The 15,459-nt window shown below is 41.8% G+C and overlaps 1 protein-coding gene across 6 annotated transcripts in view; it reads right to left on the bottom strand.

The window, feature by feature from the left end:
* Cplane1 (ciliogenesis and planar polarity effector 1) overlaps positions 1–15,459 on the bottom strand; it is an 88,498-nt gene that overhangs the window by 32,458 nt on the left and 40,581 nt on the right. For all 6 annotated transcript variants that reach the window (XR_005881580.1, XM_040757596.1, XM_040757598.1 and 3 more), the window contains 6 exons: positions 14,343–15,279; positions 12,365–12,507; positions 10,021–10,184; positions 8,864–8,940; positions 7,436–7,515; positions 2,261–2,450 (listed from right to left, as the gene is read on the bottom strand). Coding sequence is in view for 5 of the 6 variants with exons in the window: in XM_040757596.1 (XP_040613530.1) it covers positions 2,261–2,450; positions 7,436–7,515; positions 8,864–8,940; positions 10,021–10,184; positions 12,365–12,507; positions 14,343–15,279 (1,591 nt within the window). In the remaining variant the exon portion in view is untranslated. The remainder of the gene's footprint in view (positions 1–2,260; positions 2,451–7,435; positions 7,516–8,863; positions 8,941–10,020; positions 10,185–12,364; positions 12,508–14,342; positions 15,280–15,459) is intronic.

Genomic DNA, 15,459 nt, shown 5'->3' with positions numbered 1-15,459 from the left:
TGTGAGTTTGAGGCCAGTCTGGTCTACAGAGTTAGTTCCAGGACAGCCACAGCTGTTTAACAGAGAAGCTCTGTAGAGAAAAAAATTTAAAAAGAGAAAGAAAGAAAGGAAGGGAGGAAGGAAAGAAGGAAGGTAGGTTGGAGTGATGGCTCAGAGGTTAAGAGCACTGGCTGCTCCTTCAGAGGTCCTAAATTCAATTCCCAGCAACCACATGGTGGCTCACAGTCATCTACAATGATGGTGCCCTCTTCTGGCATTCAGTCATACAAACACTGTATACAAAATAAACAAAATCTTTAAAAAAAAGAAAGAAAATATCTGATGAAATACATCACTTGGAATGCTAACTTGAAAATTAATAGAAAATAACATTTATAATCTGGTCTTCAAAGATAACAACATTAACCTTATTGTGTCTGTCTTTTCAATTTGTCTCCATACTGAATGAATTATCTATTTATCTATCCATGTACATGTGTGTGTTGTATGTGGTGTGTGCAGATGCAGGGAGACCTGTCCCTGTATGCATGTGTAAAGGCCAAAGGTCAACATCCAGTGTCTCCCTGATCTCTCCATCTTTATTGAGACAGGCTCTTTCACTGAACTTGAGGCTTGCCGTTTCAGATAGACTGGCTGGGATCTGATGGTCTATGCCTCTGAGAGCACTGGGGTTACAGATGTGAGCTGGAAAGCTAAGCTCAGGTCCTCATGCCTATACAGAAGGGCTTCATGGAACCATCTCGGCAGGCCACTTTTTTTGTGCTTTAAAATAAGACTGACAGCATATAATATTTGTAAAATTTATGTGAGATTTAGTGAAGATTTTAAAGTGAAACCAGAAGAATGTCCAACAAAACACACACATATATAAGACATATGGAAGTATGAAATCCTAAGAATCTAGGGTTGGTAATGCTGCAACCCTTTAATAGAGTTCCTCATGTTGTTGTGATGCCCAACCATAAAATTATTTTTGTTGCTACTTCATAAACTACTTGATAACTAATTATGTTGAAAAAAATCTAAGGTTGACTAGAGATATAGAAAAAAGAGACTACAGTCACATATAATATAGGGGATCAAACAATCAAGAGGATATCATAAACACAGATGAAGATCTAAACAAGAACAAAAACAAAAAAATTGGGGTGGGGCAATTGTGACAAAAGGACATAGGACAGTTGAAAAAATACTTTTCATACTTCAAGCTGGTAGAGCAGGTAGCATTCCTAAATGAAGGGTTAGGAAGGAATTGGGGAGAATTAGGACATAGTCGGTTTGGTGGAACTGTGGACATGCTGAAAGAGTATTTTCACCAAGACTCCTAAGTTCAATGAGAGAAATTAGCACCAAGAATCAATACAAAATGGCATATAAGATATAAAGATATGGGCTGGAGAAATGGCTCAGTAGTTAAGAGCAATGGTTGCTCTTCCAGAGGACCCAGGTTCAATTTCCAGCACCCACATGGCAGCTCACAACTGTTTGCAACTCCAGTTCCAGGGAATTTGGCACCTTCATACCAACACACATAAAATAAAGATAGATAATTTTTTTAAAAAGATATAAAGATATCCAAGTGAACATAGACATTAGTAGAGGATTAGGTATGAGAGAAATTAATGTTTTAAGAGGAAAAAAGAGAGGCTGGAGTGATGACTCAGTGGTTAAGAGCATGTGCTGCTCTTATAGAGGACCCGAGGTGGCTCCCAGAACCCATGTCAGGCAAATCACAGCTGATCTATAACCCCAGCTCTAAGGCATCTGATGCTCACTTCTGGCCTCCACAGGCAACTACACTCACATGCACATATATTCACACAGACATACATACATACACATAATTAAAAACAATATGGCTTTAAAAAGTAATAAGGATATATCATCTAAAACTTGGTTGAAAGAAAACAATGTACACAGAAAGATGACGAAGTCAAAGTGAACAGTCATTTGAAATACCAGAGAAACTTTCAGTTCAAGTCAAAATTGGGTCTGAAAGCTTGTAGAGAAAATACATTTGGAGACTTTTGCATATCTGATTTCAACTACTCCTTACCCAAAATGTCCAGAAAAATAAATTACTGAACTATATGTAGATGTGTCTAGATTATAGGTTCAGAATAGAAATTTTGAATGACATACAATGACTCGTAAGAGCAGAGAAATACATGGAATTGAACTTTGACTAGTTCATTCTGACTAGTTTGCTATTTTAAACTAATTATCACGTATAGACTTACTTCTATAGCCATACACTCACTTGAACTAATTTAAACATCTCGTCTTGGAGCATCTGCTGAACAGAATCAGAAGAGTTTGGAAAATGAACCCTGTGTTCATTTCTCTGAGGTGGCTGAGGTGTTGGAACAGGTGTTTGTGAAGTAGCAGGGGCTCCATGGGACATGAGCGGTGGAACCAAGGAAGATTTACCAAGTTCAGAACTCTGTGCTCTGTGGGAAAACATTCAAATAGAAAATGCATTAATTAACAGCAAAAAAAAAAAAACTCCCAAAACAATTAGACGCCTATGATCTAAATATTGGACACTCTTTGTCTTTGGATTACTCAGGGCTCTCCACCCATCATGTGAACGTCTGCGCGGGTCCTTCCCACCAATGACATTACAGCCCAGAACAGCCGCCCTAGCTCCTGAAGGATCTGAGCCTGAGGCTGCAAAATCATCCTTATTAACCATACAGACTTAGAATAAAATGTTGACTACCATTAATGATTGAAAATAGACTTAAGAAAACAAAAGGATAAAAACGTGTAATTCTAAAATTATCAACACAAATGACTTAAAATCATTATTTAGCATGAAACCACAGAACTTCATTTCCAAACAAACCAGAGTTTCCATTTATAATAAACTATAACAAAATACTTACTAAGCTAAAAATTAAAGACCAAACCAAGTTCTTTGGTCTCTTTTGAACAAAACAATTACTGGGAAATGATTCATTTATTCTCTCTTGCTCTCTGTTTCCCTCCCTCCCTCCTTCCTTCCCTCTTTCTCCTTTCTTTCAATAGCGCATGGCAATGTAGCCCTAGCTGACAGGGAACTGACTATGTAGACCAGCATGGTCTTGAATTCACAGAGCTCTGCCTGCCTGCCTCTGCATCCCAAGTGCTAGGATTAAGGAAGCATGTGCCACCACAACCTGGCCTTCCCAGTATTTTCTAAGCAAAAAAATTTTATAAATTAACATGATATGTACTCAGTCATATATGGATTTTAGACATGGATCAGGGGAGTGCCAGCCTACAATCCTACTGCCAGAGGGTCTGGGAAACAGGTAGGACCCTAAGAGAGATATGCATGGTACCTCAGAGAAGGGGAATGGGACAGAATCTCCTGAGCAGATTGGGAGCATGGGGAGAGGTGAGAGGGAGCTGGGAAAAAGAGAGGGGGTGCAGAAGAGGGGAGAGGAGGACATGGGGGAGCAGGAAGGTTGAGTTGGGGGAAGAATAGAGAGCAGGGATCTACAAGGATAACACCAACTGGCAAACTAAGCAATAGTGGAGAGGCTACCTTAGTTGCCCCTCCCTGATAATGAGATTGATGCCATTCTAGAACCTTCATCCAATGACTTATGGAAGCAGAGGCAGATACCCACAGCTAAACAAGGAACTGAACTCCTGGAACCCAGTGACAGAGAGGGAGAAGTGACAAGCAAAGGGATCAAGACTGGGCTGGTTTAACCCACAGAAACAGCTGACCTGAACAAGGGTTAGCTCTTGAACCCCAGAGTGATGGCTGGGAAGCCAGCATGGAACTGATCCAGACCCTTTGAATGTGTGTGTCAGTGAGGAGGCCTAGAAAATCTATGGGGCCTTGGGTAGTGATCAGCATTTATCCCTGGCATACAAATGGACTTTGGGTGCCCATCCCACAATGAAGGATGCTCACTCAGCCTGGATTCTTGGGGGAGGGCCTACGCCCTGCCCTGAATGAAATGACTATGAATATCACCCACCCACGGAGGGCCTTACCCTCTCTGGGGAACAGAGTGGGGACTGGGAGGGGGGCTGGGAGGAAGGAGCATGCTTAAAAACAAAACTGCAGAGTGGGAGAAGGGGTGGGAGGAAGAACTGTGGTTGGAATGCAAAATGAAATAAAAAAAAAAGCAGAAAATACAAAACTGCATTAATATGATAAGTCTATGAAAACAGACATCACAACTGATGTCTGTTTTAATACAACTTCATTGGGCTTTACTTTCAACAATTAGCAAGGAGATCAATTCCAATTATGTGCGTTTTTTTCTATAGCGAAATTGTACCGGATTTTCCTTCTATCTCGGCAAAACTTCTAAGCATTCAGTTTAACCTTTGTAGAAGAATTAAAAAGACAAACTGGATAAACCTGAAGAGAATTCAATCTTCAGCCTGGTCTCTCTGACCTGGTCTCAGAAGCTCATCTGGGTTGGGCCAGCTCATGGTACTGAGCTAAGGATATAGCTCAGTGGTGGACAGCTTATCTAGCCTGCTTGAGGCTCTAGGTTAAACACCCAGTAATGCAAAATGAAGAAAAGAATACTAAAATGAACTAAAAGCATTTTTTATGCTATGAGGGGTCAGAAGATGAGCAGGAACAATACTATTTTAATATATCTAATACTGATTATTTTTGTGCCTGAAATGATTGTCCCACCACAGTTCCATATGTCTTTAAAGCACAGATAGCATAAGAAAATCTGTAAATAATTAATTGAGATGTCAAAACTGTGTGCCTATGCTGCTTTTTGCTTATTTCCTTGGTTTTTAGTACAAACACTTAGCAATTATTTTAGACTGGCACAGGAGATATCCACTCATTCTCTTATTTTTAAAACAGGATTTCAAAATGGTATAGTAAATAAAAATTCCTACCTAGAAGTTTCTGAATTTGCATCTAAATAAAGTGAATGAGGAATGGTACGTTCAGAATTTGACAAGGCTTCAATAATATTACAAATAAAAACAAGTGATTAGGAGCAGGATAGTCTTCACGTTTCTACAGTGCATGTGAACTACTGTTCTGCCACCTAAGAACCCCTCCTCTAATAGTGCTGCCATGCAGAGCTCAGAATCACAATATGTTTACATTGGTCTCCATAGCAATTAGATTCAAAACAACAGCAAACACTCCATGACTCAATACACAGCTTGAGCGGCACTGATTGCTTAGCAACAAAAACACAATCTGAACTTAGGGGACATGAGGTTAGCTATGACCCACAGTTCCACAGAATAAGGGGCACTTTACCCAGACCAGAATCTGTTAATAAACTCGAAACTGTCAAGATTAATGTTTAAGAATACAAATATCTCTAGTAGTTATTATCAGAGGGCATTAAATGTATTCTTTAGTGGAGAGGAGACATAGCTCATTTGTAAAGAGCTTGTCCAGCCTGTGTGAGGCCCTAGAAACAGTCCACAGCACCTCAGGAAAGAATGTCTCATCTGGGTATCACAGCACTTTTATCCCAGCACTTAAGGAGCAGAAGCAGGAAGAGTGTGAATCTGAGGCCAGCATGAACTACACAACGAAGTTCTAGGACAGCAGGTATATATACATAGTGAGGCCCTATCTCAAAAGCAAAGAAGTTTGTATTAAATATTCAAAATAGAAATAAAATCTGTGATCTTATTTTAGGAAAGAGTCTAATGTTACCGCTCTTATCAAGTGTCGTAGGTTCCTACTGCTGTGATAAAAACTGACCAAACCAGCTTGGCAAGGAAAAGGTTCATTTCACCTCACAGGGCACAGTCATGGAAGAAAGCCAGGGCAGGAACCTGGAGGCAGGAGCTGAACAGAGACTAGGGAGTCAAACTGCTTACTGGCTTGCTCCTCCTGGCCTGCTCAGTTTGCTTTGTCCTATAATTCAGGGCCAACTGCTCAGGGGTGGTATCCTCCCCACTCCCACCCCCTGGTAGTACTCTAGGCCTTCCCACAGCAATCATCAATCAATAAAATGCCCTACACACTTATCTACAAGCAATCTGATAAGAGGAGTTTTCTCAATTGAGGTTCCTCTTCCCATACAACTATGGCGAGAGAGTGCGGGAAGGAAGGAGGGAGGTGGAGAGAGACGAGAGAGAGAGAGAGAGAGAGAGAGAGAGAGAGAGAGAGAGAGAGAGAGAGAGAGAGAGAGAGAGAGAGAGAGAGAGAGAGAGAGAGAGAGAGAGAGAGACTGAGATAGTAAGACAATTCTAAGATTATTTGTGTGTGTGTAGTGTGTACATCATGGTATGTGTGAGCACGGGTATGTATAGAGGCCAAAAGGCAACCTTGGGTGTCATTCCTCAGGAGGTGTACCTTCTGGTTTTGGGGGCAGGGCCTCTGCAATTAGGTTAGGCTGGCTGCCCGCTAGGTCTTGGGGTTCTGCCTATTTAGCCAGCACTAGGACTGTAAGTGAGCCACCACCACACCCTGCTTCTCACAATGGCACCTAAACTTCAGGTCCTGTGCTCATATGTCCTCCAAGCCCCTAAATTTTCAAAAATTCTAAAAATTTACAAGTCATGTTCAAGTTGCAACTTCTGAAAATTGCTACTGCTTTCACCCATCCCTGAAACAGTCCTGTGCCAGCAGCAAAGTGTGCACATCAGAGCCCTAATGGACAAAATACAGTGACTAACCCAACAGTGAAGGTCGTATGTATTTAAGATGCACAATGCTTTTAATTCAATAAAAATGTAATCAGTGTGGACAGACAGTTCCCTACTTAGAAGGTGAATAAACTCTGACCTATTTATAGGCACAATTTATCTTGGTAAGTCTAACAGTGATAAGAGGTCAAAGGTAAAAAAGAAATGATAACTTTTATGAGAAATGCAACATTAACCAAAACCAACTCACTGCCATTATAAAGTTATAATACCAATATAAAATACATATTACAAGTTATGAAAAATGTCTGAAACCCTTTTTTTAAGGCAATCATCATGTTGTTATGATTTGAATGAGAACGATCCCCATCCTGTGTTTGGATGCTTTGTCTTTTGTCTCCAGTAAGTGGAATTGTAAGGAGGCGTGGTCTTGTTGGAGAAGTGTGGCCTTGGAGGAGGTGTCTCACTGGAGGCACACTTTGAGGTTTCAAAAGCCTACACCAGACCCAACCCCTCTCTCTCTCTCTCTCTCTCTCTCTCTCTCTCTCTCTCTCTCTCTCTCTCTCTCTCTCTCTCTCTCTCTCTCTCTCTCTCTCGCTCTCTCTCTCTCTCTCTCCCTCCCTCCCTCCCTCCCTCCCCATCCCCTCCCCCTCTCCCTCCCTGCTGCCTGTGGGTCAGGAAGTAAAGTTCTCACTACTGCTCCAGTGCCATGGTGATCATGGACTCTGAAACTGTAAGCAAACATCCAATTCAATGTTTTTAAATAGGAGTTGCCTTGGTCATGGCATCTCTTCACAGCAATAGAACAAAGACAAAAACACATATACTATCTTTTCCTTACCCTTTCTGTTCATTGAATTTTGTATTCACATTCATCGCCAATGGTTCTTTTCTGGGACACTGAACCTCTTCAATGGAATGCTGTAAAAATCAATAGGGCCCATACCCACAATGAAAAGATGTGAAACACATAGGCATGACGTTGGGTATTTTGAACTTCGCATTAAGTATTAGTCTAAAAAGCAAGTAACAAAATGAACCTGAAAAGGATCAGTGCTGTGCTGACCAGGTCCTTATACATATGAACTGCCTTTTGCCCATTAGTGTGGGTTACTGAGTCTACTAAAGTAGAAGAAGAGGTGCTGCCTATAGACTAAGGTTTTACAAATTCCATGTAAATTAACCTGTGAAAACCACTACAAAATTAGGGAAAACTAACACTTTTGAAACAAATGTTAAAATAGTAGTAAAGACCTATGTTCCACTGCAGTTGGTTATTTTTACTCTTTACTCTTTGGGGGGCCTGCCACCCAGCTCCCAAACTAAATCACACGGAGGCTAATTCTTTCTTATAAATGCCCAGCCTTATTGCTTGCCAGATTTTCTTACGTTATCCCATCTACCTTTTGTCTCTGAAATTTTACCTTTCTCTATTTCTTTTCTTTCTTTCTCTCTTTCTTTTTTTCTTTTCCCAAGACAGGGTTTCTCTGTATTGCTTTGGAGCCTGTCCTGGAACTCGTTCTATAGACCAGGCTGGCTTTGAACTCACAGAGATCCACCTGCCTCTGCCTCCCGAGTGCTGGGATTAAAGGCATGTGCCACCAATGCCCTTTCTCTATTTCTATATATCATTTCTTTCCTTTATCCCTTGTCTGGCTGTGTGGATGGGTGGCTGACCCCTTCTTTTCTCGCTCCTTCATCTCTTCTCTCCAGGTATCTCCTCCTATTCATTTCTCTTTGCCTGCCAGCCCTGCCTATCCTTTCTCCGGCCTTACTGTTGGGTGTTCAGCTCTTTATTAGATCAATCAGATATTTTAGACAGGCAAGGTAACATAGCTTCACAGAGTTAAACAAATGAAACATGAAAGAATGTATCACAACTTTGCATCATTGAACAAATGTTCCATAGCATAAATAAATGTAACACATTTTAAAATAATATTCTATAACATTCCTCATTGAAATTTTGTTTTGAGAAAACAAACAATACATAGAAACTGCAAACTACACTGAACCATACTAAATAACCAAGGACACTTTCACCACTCTTGACTAACTTGAATTCCTTCAAGAAATGGAACATTTCAGGGTCTGAAAGCACTGTACACAACCTCAGAGAAAAGCAATCCAGCATATAGTCTACAAGTCAGCATACTATAGCAGACAGCAGTTTTGCCTTACAGTTCTGTCCAATGGGGTAGGCACACTTAGGAGCAATTTCAGTACTAAGCCAAACTTGCATGGTCATGTATGCTGTTCACTGGCTTACCTCTAGTGAGAGTTCTGACACTGGCATGCAGATGGCAGCACTGGGACCTCCAAGACTCCCAACAGGTTCTTCTAGAACTAAGTTTAGAAAGGAAGGGAATGTCAACCTTTAAAGATAATCTTTTCACTTTTTCTCTAAGGTTTAGGGGATGTTACAGAAAACAATGTAACAGAAATATTTTCTAATCCCATACAAATACATTTCAAAAAATACCTAAAGACTACTTCCTCTTCATCCATAAATCCCAGGAGAGCCCTGTGAGATCTTGTGTAAGTTTGTATAAATCCAAGCAAAGTTCCTGGGATTCTTTCCAATAGAGGCTCACACCTGGGGAAGAGGCTCACATCTGGGGAAAGGATCACAGCTGGGAAGAGACTCTCAGATGGAAAAAAGGCTCATAGCTGGGGAAGAGGCTCACACCTGGGGAAGAGGCTCACAGCTGGGGAAGAGGCTCACACCTGGGGAAGAGGCTCACAGCTGGGCAAGAGGCTCTCAGCTGGGGAAGAGGCTCTCAGCTGGGGAAGAGGCTCTCAGCTGGGGAAGAGGCTCACAGCTGGGGAAGAGGCTCACAGCTGGGGAAGAGACTCTCAGCTGGGGAAGAGGCTCACAGCTGGGGAAGAGGCTCACAGCTGGGGAAGAGGCTCTCAGGTGGGGAAGAGGCTCACAGCTGGGGAAGAGGCTCACAGCTGGGGAAGAGGCTCTCAGCTGGGGAAAGGATCACAGCTGGGAAGAGGTTCAGTCGGCTCACAGGAATCAAGAGGTTAAATCACTACCTAGGCATGACAAGAAATTCAGCTCAGAAAGCTACTAACATAAAAATGTTTTATCTGAAAACCAAGGTACAAGTTAATATGCTCAGCATTTCAAAAAATACCACTTAAATTTTAGTTCTAGTTGGGCATGATGGCACATGCCTTTAATCTCAATATTAGGGAGGCAGAGGCAGGCAAATCTCTGTGAGTTCAAGGCCAGCTTGGACCACAGAGCCAGTTCCAGGACAGTCAGGGCTGTTACACAGAGAAACTCTGTCTGGGGGCTGGGGGAAATTTTTTTTAGTTCTAGGCAATGTCAACACATTTAAGAATCAAAGAGTTATTTTAGACATTAACTTTTTAAATTAGTAACATCAAAGGAAATTAAGATCTACAAGAACTGACCTTCACAGTCTGAGATGTGCATATCCATTTCATCCCGAGTAAATGTTTCTACTTCTGAATGATTCTTGCCAACATCTACAAATTCTTTCTCAGCCTTATGAGTGATGGGAACAATCTCATCATCAATTTCTTTCACTTCAGGATTTTCTGCTTCATCAGGCATTCTGATAACAAAATGCTGAAAATTACAACCCATTCTTGGAGACAAACAGCTTCCTTTCATTTAATATGTTCTTTTCAGCAATGAACAAATGTCATTTTCATATTTTCTAAGTCTTTTTTAAAAAAAACATGTCTCCCATTTCTGATACATGGAAGGTCCTAGTTTTCACTTACTGGAAGCTCTAGAGTAAATTCAGCTAATCTAAAGTTAGTGTCCTCATGTTATGAGGGCTTTCGCTACGGTAGCCGTCACATGCAGGTTACAGTCCCTCCATGGCTCCTATCCAAGGCTTAGCTAAGAGCAGCACTGCTGGGAGAAGGAGGAGGCTTGGAGAGGCAGGGCCCTTGGGGAGGTTCCCAAGTCACTGCATGTGAGCCTTTGAAGAGGGTCTTGACACCTGGTCCCTTCCTCTCTCTGTTTTGTTTCCTGGCCAAGAGGTGGTGGATTTCCTCTACCATCTACTTCCATCATAAAGTGTGTGCCACAGACCTAAAGCAATAAGTCCACCAACCATGGGGTGGAATCACTAACACAGTAGGTCAAAATAAACACTTTCTCTGTAAGCTGGCTACCTCAAGCATATCATTACAGGGGCTGGAGAGATGGCTCAGGTTAAGAGCACTGGCTGCTTTTCCAGAGGACCTGAGTTCAATTCCCAGCAACCACATGGTGGCTCACAACCATGTAATGAGATCTGGTGCGCTCTTCTAGTGTGCAGGGATATACAGGGATATATGCAGGCCGAACACTGTATATATAATAAATAAATCTTTTTTAAAAAGTATATAATTATAGTGACAGAAAACTAACTGTTCAAAAGTAATACTACTGTTCCTACTGTTGCCTCATAGTAAAGGGGTCTTTCCTTTTTCTCCCTCTCCTCTTTTATTTAAATTTTTTAAAATTTTATATACTAACCCTAGTTCCCTCTCCCTCCCCCTCTTCCACCTTTCCCCTCCATTTCTTAGAGGGAGTAACACCTTCTTTAGGGAGTCAACAAAGTCTGGCATTTCAAGTTGAAGCAGAAAAAAACAAAAACAAAAACAAACTCAAAGCAAATCACCAGGCGTTGGTGGTGCACACCTTTAATCCCAGAACTCGGGAGGCAGATGCAGGTGGATCTCTGTGAGTTCGAGGCCAGCCTGGTCTACAGAGCGAGTTCCAGGACAGCCTCCAAAACAATATAGAGAAACCCTGTCTCGAAAAATGGAAAAAAAAAAAAAACAACAAAAAAAAGAAAACAAAAAACAAAATCAAGTTGAAGCAGGACCTAACCCCTCCCCCCTGCATCCAGGCTGAGCAAGGTATCCCACCATAGGGAATAGGCTCCAAAAAAAACAGTTCATACATCTGGAATAGGTCCTGGTCCCACCGCCAGGTGTCCTACCCCACAACAGATCAAGCCACATACTTGTTGCCCACATTCAGAGGGCCTAGTTCGGTCCCATGCAGCTCCTACTAGCTTGGGTCAGCTGTCTCTGTGGTTTTCCCAATCATGATCTTGATGCCCCTTGTTCATATATGATCCCTCCTCCCTCTCTTCAACTGAACTCCAGGAGCTCAACCCAGTGCTTGGTTGTGGGTCGATGTGTCTACTTCCATCAGTTACTGGATGTAGGTTCTATGATGACAATTAGAGTAGTCACTAATCTAATTAAAACCGGAGGCCCTTTCAGAAACCCTCTCCACCATTGCTAGGAGTCTGAGCTGGAGTCATCCCTGTGGATTCCTGGGAGTTTCCCTAGCACCAGGTTTCTCCCTAACCCTATAATGGCTCCCTCTATGGAGATATCTCTTTCATTGCTCTCCCCCTCCATGTCTCCTTCAGGGCCATTTCAGTCCCCCATGTTCCCATTCCACATCCTCTTCCTTCTACTCCCTCCCCTCCCAAGTTTACCCAAGAGATCTTAACTATTTTCTCTTCCTGGGAGCCTCCATGTGTGTCCCTCTTAGGGACCCATAAAGGGGTCTTTCAGGAGGAAGCCTCCCTCAGGAGATACATGTTAGGTCAATATGGAAGAAACACAGTTAACAATGAATTGCCTAAGTACTTCAGGAAGCTTACTTACTTTCTGTTCCTCTAATTCAAGGAAATGCTCACTCCTTTCATTTTTAAGAGCTCAAGTCTTCCTCTTAAGCCAACAGACTTTGTTGAAAAGGAGGGTACACATAGCAACTTACTTCCAGATGCTCTGACAACATTCATTCTGGTCATTTCTCTCCTCAGCTCCAGTCTGAACTGCCGCTGCAACTGGGGAGTCAACATGAGTATTGCTCTTCTCCTCAGCTACCACTTGAGACTCAGCATAATGATTCTCTAGCACCTAAAGAAACCATGTATAGAGTTCTAGAAGGAGTATCAAACCACATTTTAAAATACACTTTTAAATCATTCATATGGGTTATAGAGCTGATTATTTCTCTTAAACATTCATTAAGTAAGTATTTACTGCATTTGTATAGCCAATTATTTGTTTCTAGAAGCAATGGTCAATTCTTTAATCTACCTGGAAAAAGTAAATTTGACTTCCTAAACAAGTACCCTCATTCATTTCACATAAACTTCATACCTTAAAATAACAGAAACTGATATTAAAAAGAAAAAGGAAAGAAAAAAAATCCATTAAAAAACACAAAAATTGCCGGGCGGTGGTGGTGCACGCCTTTAATCCCAGCACTCGGGAGGCAGAGGCAGGCGGATCTCTGTGAGTTCGAGGCCAGGCTGAACCGACAGCCTCCAAAACAATACAGAGAAACCCTGTCTCGTAAAAACCAAAAAAAAAAAAAAAAAAAAAACCACACACACACACACACACACACAAAAATTAATGTACACACACACATGCACACGTTTCTTCAGCACTACTTTAGAATGAAGGTCTTTGTCATTAACAAGTGAAAGAAGAACTAATTAACTGATCAACATTGTTCCTCCACAGATGTTTTTCTTGGTCAAGTTTATCCAACCTTGTCTGTCTCAAGAATGCAAGTAAAAACATCCCCTAAAGCATTTGATGAAAACTTCAGTAATAAGTACTGGGTAGCCCAGTCCTTTATATCAACTAACCCTGAAACCTTTTTAAAGAAAAAATACAAACATAACTGAAGGAACTCTGGTCAGCTTAAGTGTGGCCAGCATGGCTCTGGCAGGCCTTAACCTTCTCCCCCATTTCCCTCACTTTGCTAAAATCCCTTAGATTACATTCCTGAAGCTGGCCACTAAGGTTTAGTTCCTTACTCGGCCACTTCCTCCTCCTGAGGCTGACTACCAAAGTCCAGCAATCATAAGTCCCCTACTATTAACATGCCCAGCTAAAATAAAACACCTCGTCCTAACAGGTTTCTCCCTTTATAAACCACCATGTGCCTATGTGCCACATCTGTCTCCTCTCTATTCAGAGGCAGACCTTTGTCCCTCCTGAACAAACAGCCCTGTCCCACTTCCCTTCTCCCTGTCCCGTCTCCTTTGATACCATATCCCAGCCCATTCTAACACAGATACCCCCCTCCTCTTAAGAATGACACCTGCAAGGTCATTTGCTGCTATTTTTCCGCCTGAGTCAGAAAGCAGCCACTTTGACCTTTCTTCCCTGCTTAATAAGCATCACTCTGTGAAAACAGGTGTTTGGGTGTGGTTTGTGCCTAACCCGGGGTCTGGGAGGAAACCCCCGCTATTCAGGAGTCTCCTTCAGCAAAAGCTTGTTACCAATAATGTCACCAAATCATATTCTTCCCTTTATATTGTGTACAGACAACATAAAACCTAAAACCCTCACAGCCTCCCTAAAAGAACTTTCATTGTAATTTTGTTGTTGTTGTTATTTTGACATTTTTGTTTGTTTTTTGAGAAATTTTTTTCTGTGTAGCCCTGGCTGTTCTGGAACTCACTCTGTAGACCAGGTCGGCCTCAAACTCCACCTGCCTCTGCCTCCTGAGTGCTGGAATTAAAGGTATACACTTCCACTGGTCAGGCCACCATAATTTTATTAAAGAATGAAAGTAATCTCTTTAAGAAAAAGATACTCGCTGGGCAGTGGTGGTGCATGCCTTTAATCCCAGCACTAGGGAGGCAGAGGCAGGCGGATCTCTGTGAGTTCGAGACCAAGCCTGGTCTAAAATGGTCCTTTCTCCATTTGTAGTAAGTGGTTGATGTAATTACCTTAATAACGCCATTTTTCGTCCTATATGCAGCACAGTAGGGTTGCTGCAGAAGCCATAATGAGGTAAGAATGGCAGCTGTCGAGGTCTTTACACGAATGATTGGACTATATTTATAGGACGACTGAGTAACTCCAGAGTCACAGAGGAGTCTTCGCTCAGACCACCGAACCATCCACTCCACCAGTCTCCCAACGTGGCCGAACATGCTCTCAAGGGCCAGAGGAAGGTCGTCTTGAAGGCTGGCAGCACTGCACTCAACTGCTTGGAAACAGTATCCTCCAGTTTCAATGGACATGGGAATCCAAAAGGAGTGGTTTGATGGTCTCTGCATTCGAGGCTTCTCTCTTTTGTCATCCTGACTTCTATAAATTGGCTTTTGTTTTAGGCCAAACAATCCCGCCTTTCTTTTATTTCCCGTAACTTCAGGTAGAGGGTTCTCTGAAGTGCTCACTGACTGGCTAACTAGTTCTGGAGCTGAAAGTGCCTGGCTTTCTACATTTTTGGCACACATGCTATTTAGAGAGAACAGTTTCTCACATTCATGTGGCTCAGGAATGACAGCAAAGCAAGAACCAGCTCTATACACATTCTCGCTTCTGGTCTTGCTCTGGCGTCGTTTTAATGTTGTATGCACATCAAAAAGTAAAGAATTCAGTTCGTGTTCTCTGAGGTGCCCAGAAAAACTTGTCAGAAATGGAATGCCAGGATCACTGGAACAAAGGTCTCTCTCAAGAACATAACTCAAGAAGAGCTCAAGAAAGTTAATGTATTCATCATCATCTCGCTCAAATTCCCAAACACCAACTGTTGGAAGTACTTTTTTCCCTAACATTTCATGATCTTCTTTCCTTTGGGAGCTTTCTTTCTGATTACACGTTTTCTTTTTATCACTGGGCTTACCAACCAACGGTAATTCCATATGACTTGGGGCATGTCTATGGTTTAAAAAAAAAAGAACAAGATAAATTTAACCATTGTTTATTAAAATTGGTCTTATAAAGATTTTAAAAACATTTTCTGTATTGATCAAGTCATGTATCACTTTGTGTGTTTCAATTACCTATCCTTCAAATGAAGCATGATGAAGTAACATGATCTCTAAGAAGAGGACAAAT

The sequence above is a fragment of the Mesocricetus auratus genome, unplaced genomic scaffold (assembly GCF_017639785.1).
Source record: "Mesocricetus auratus isolate SY011 unplaced genomic scaffold, BCM_Maur_2.0 Super-Scaffold_100015, whole genome shotgun sequence".
In the NCBI taxonomy this organism is placed as follows: Eukaryota; Metazoa; Chordata; class Mammalia; order Rodentia; family Cricetidae; genus Mesocricetus; species Mesocricetus auratus.
This window is presented reverse-complemented; position numbering and strand designations above follow the sequence as displayed.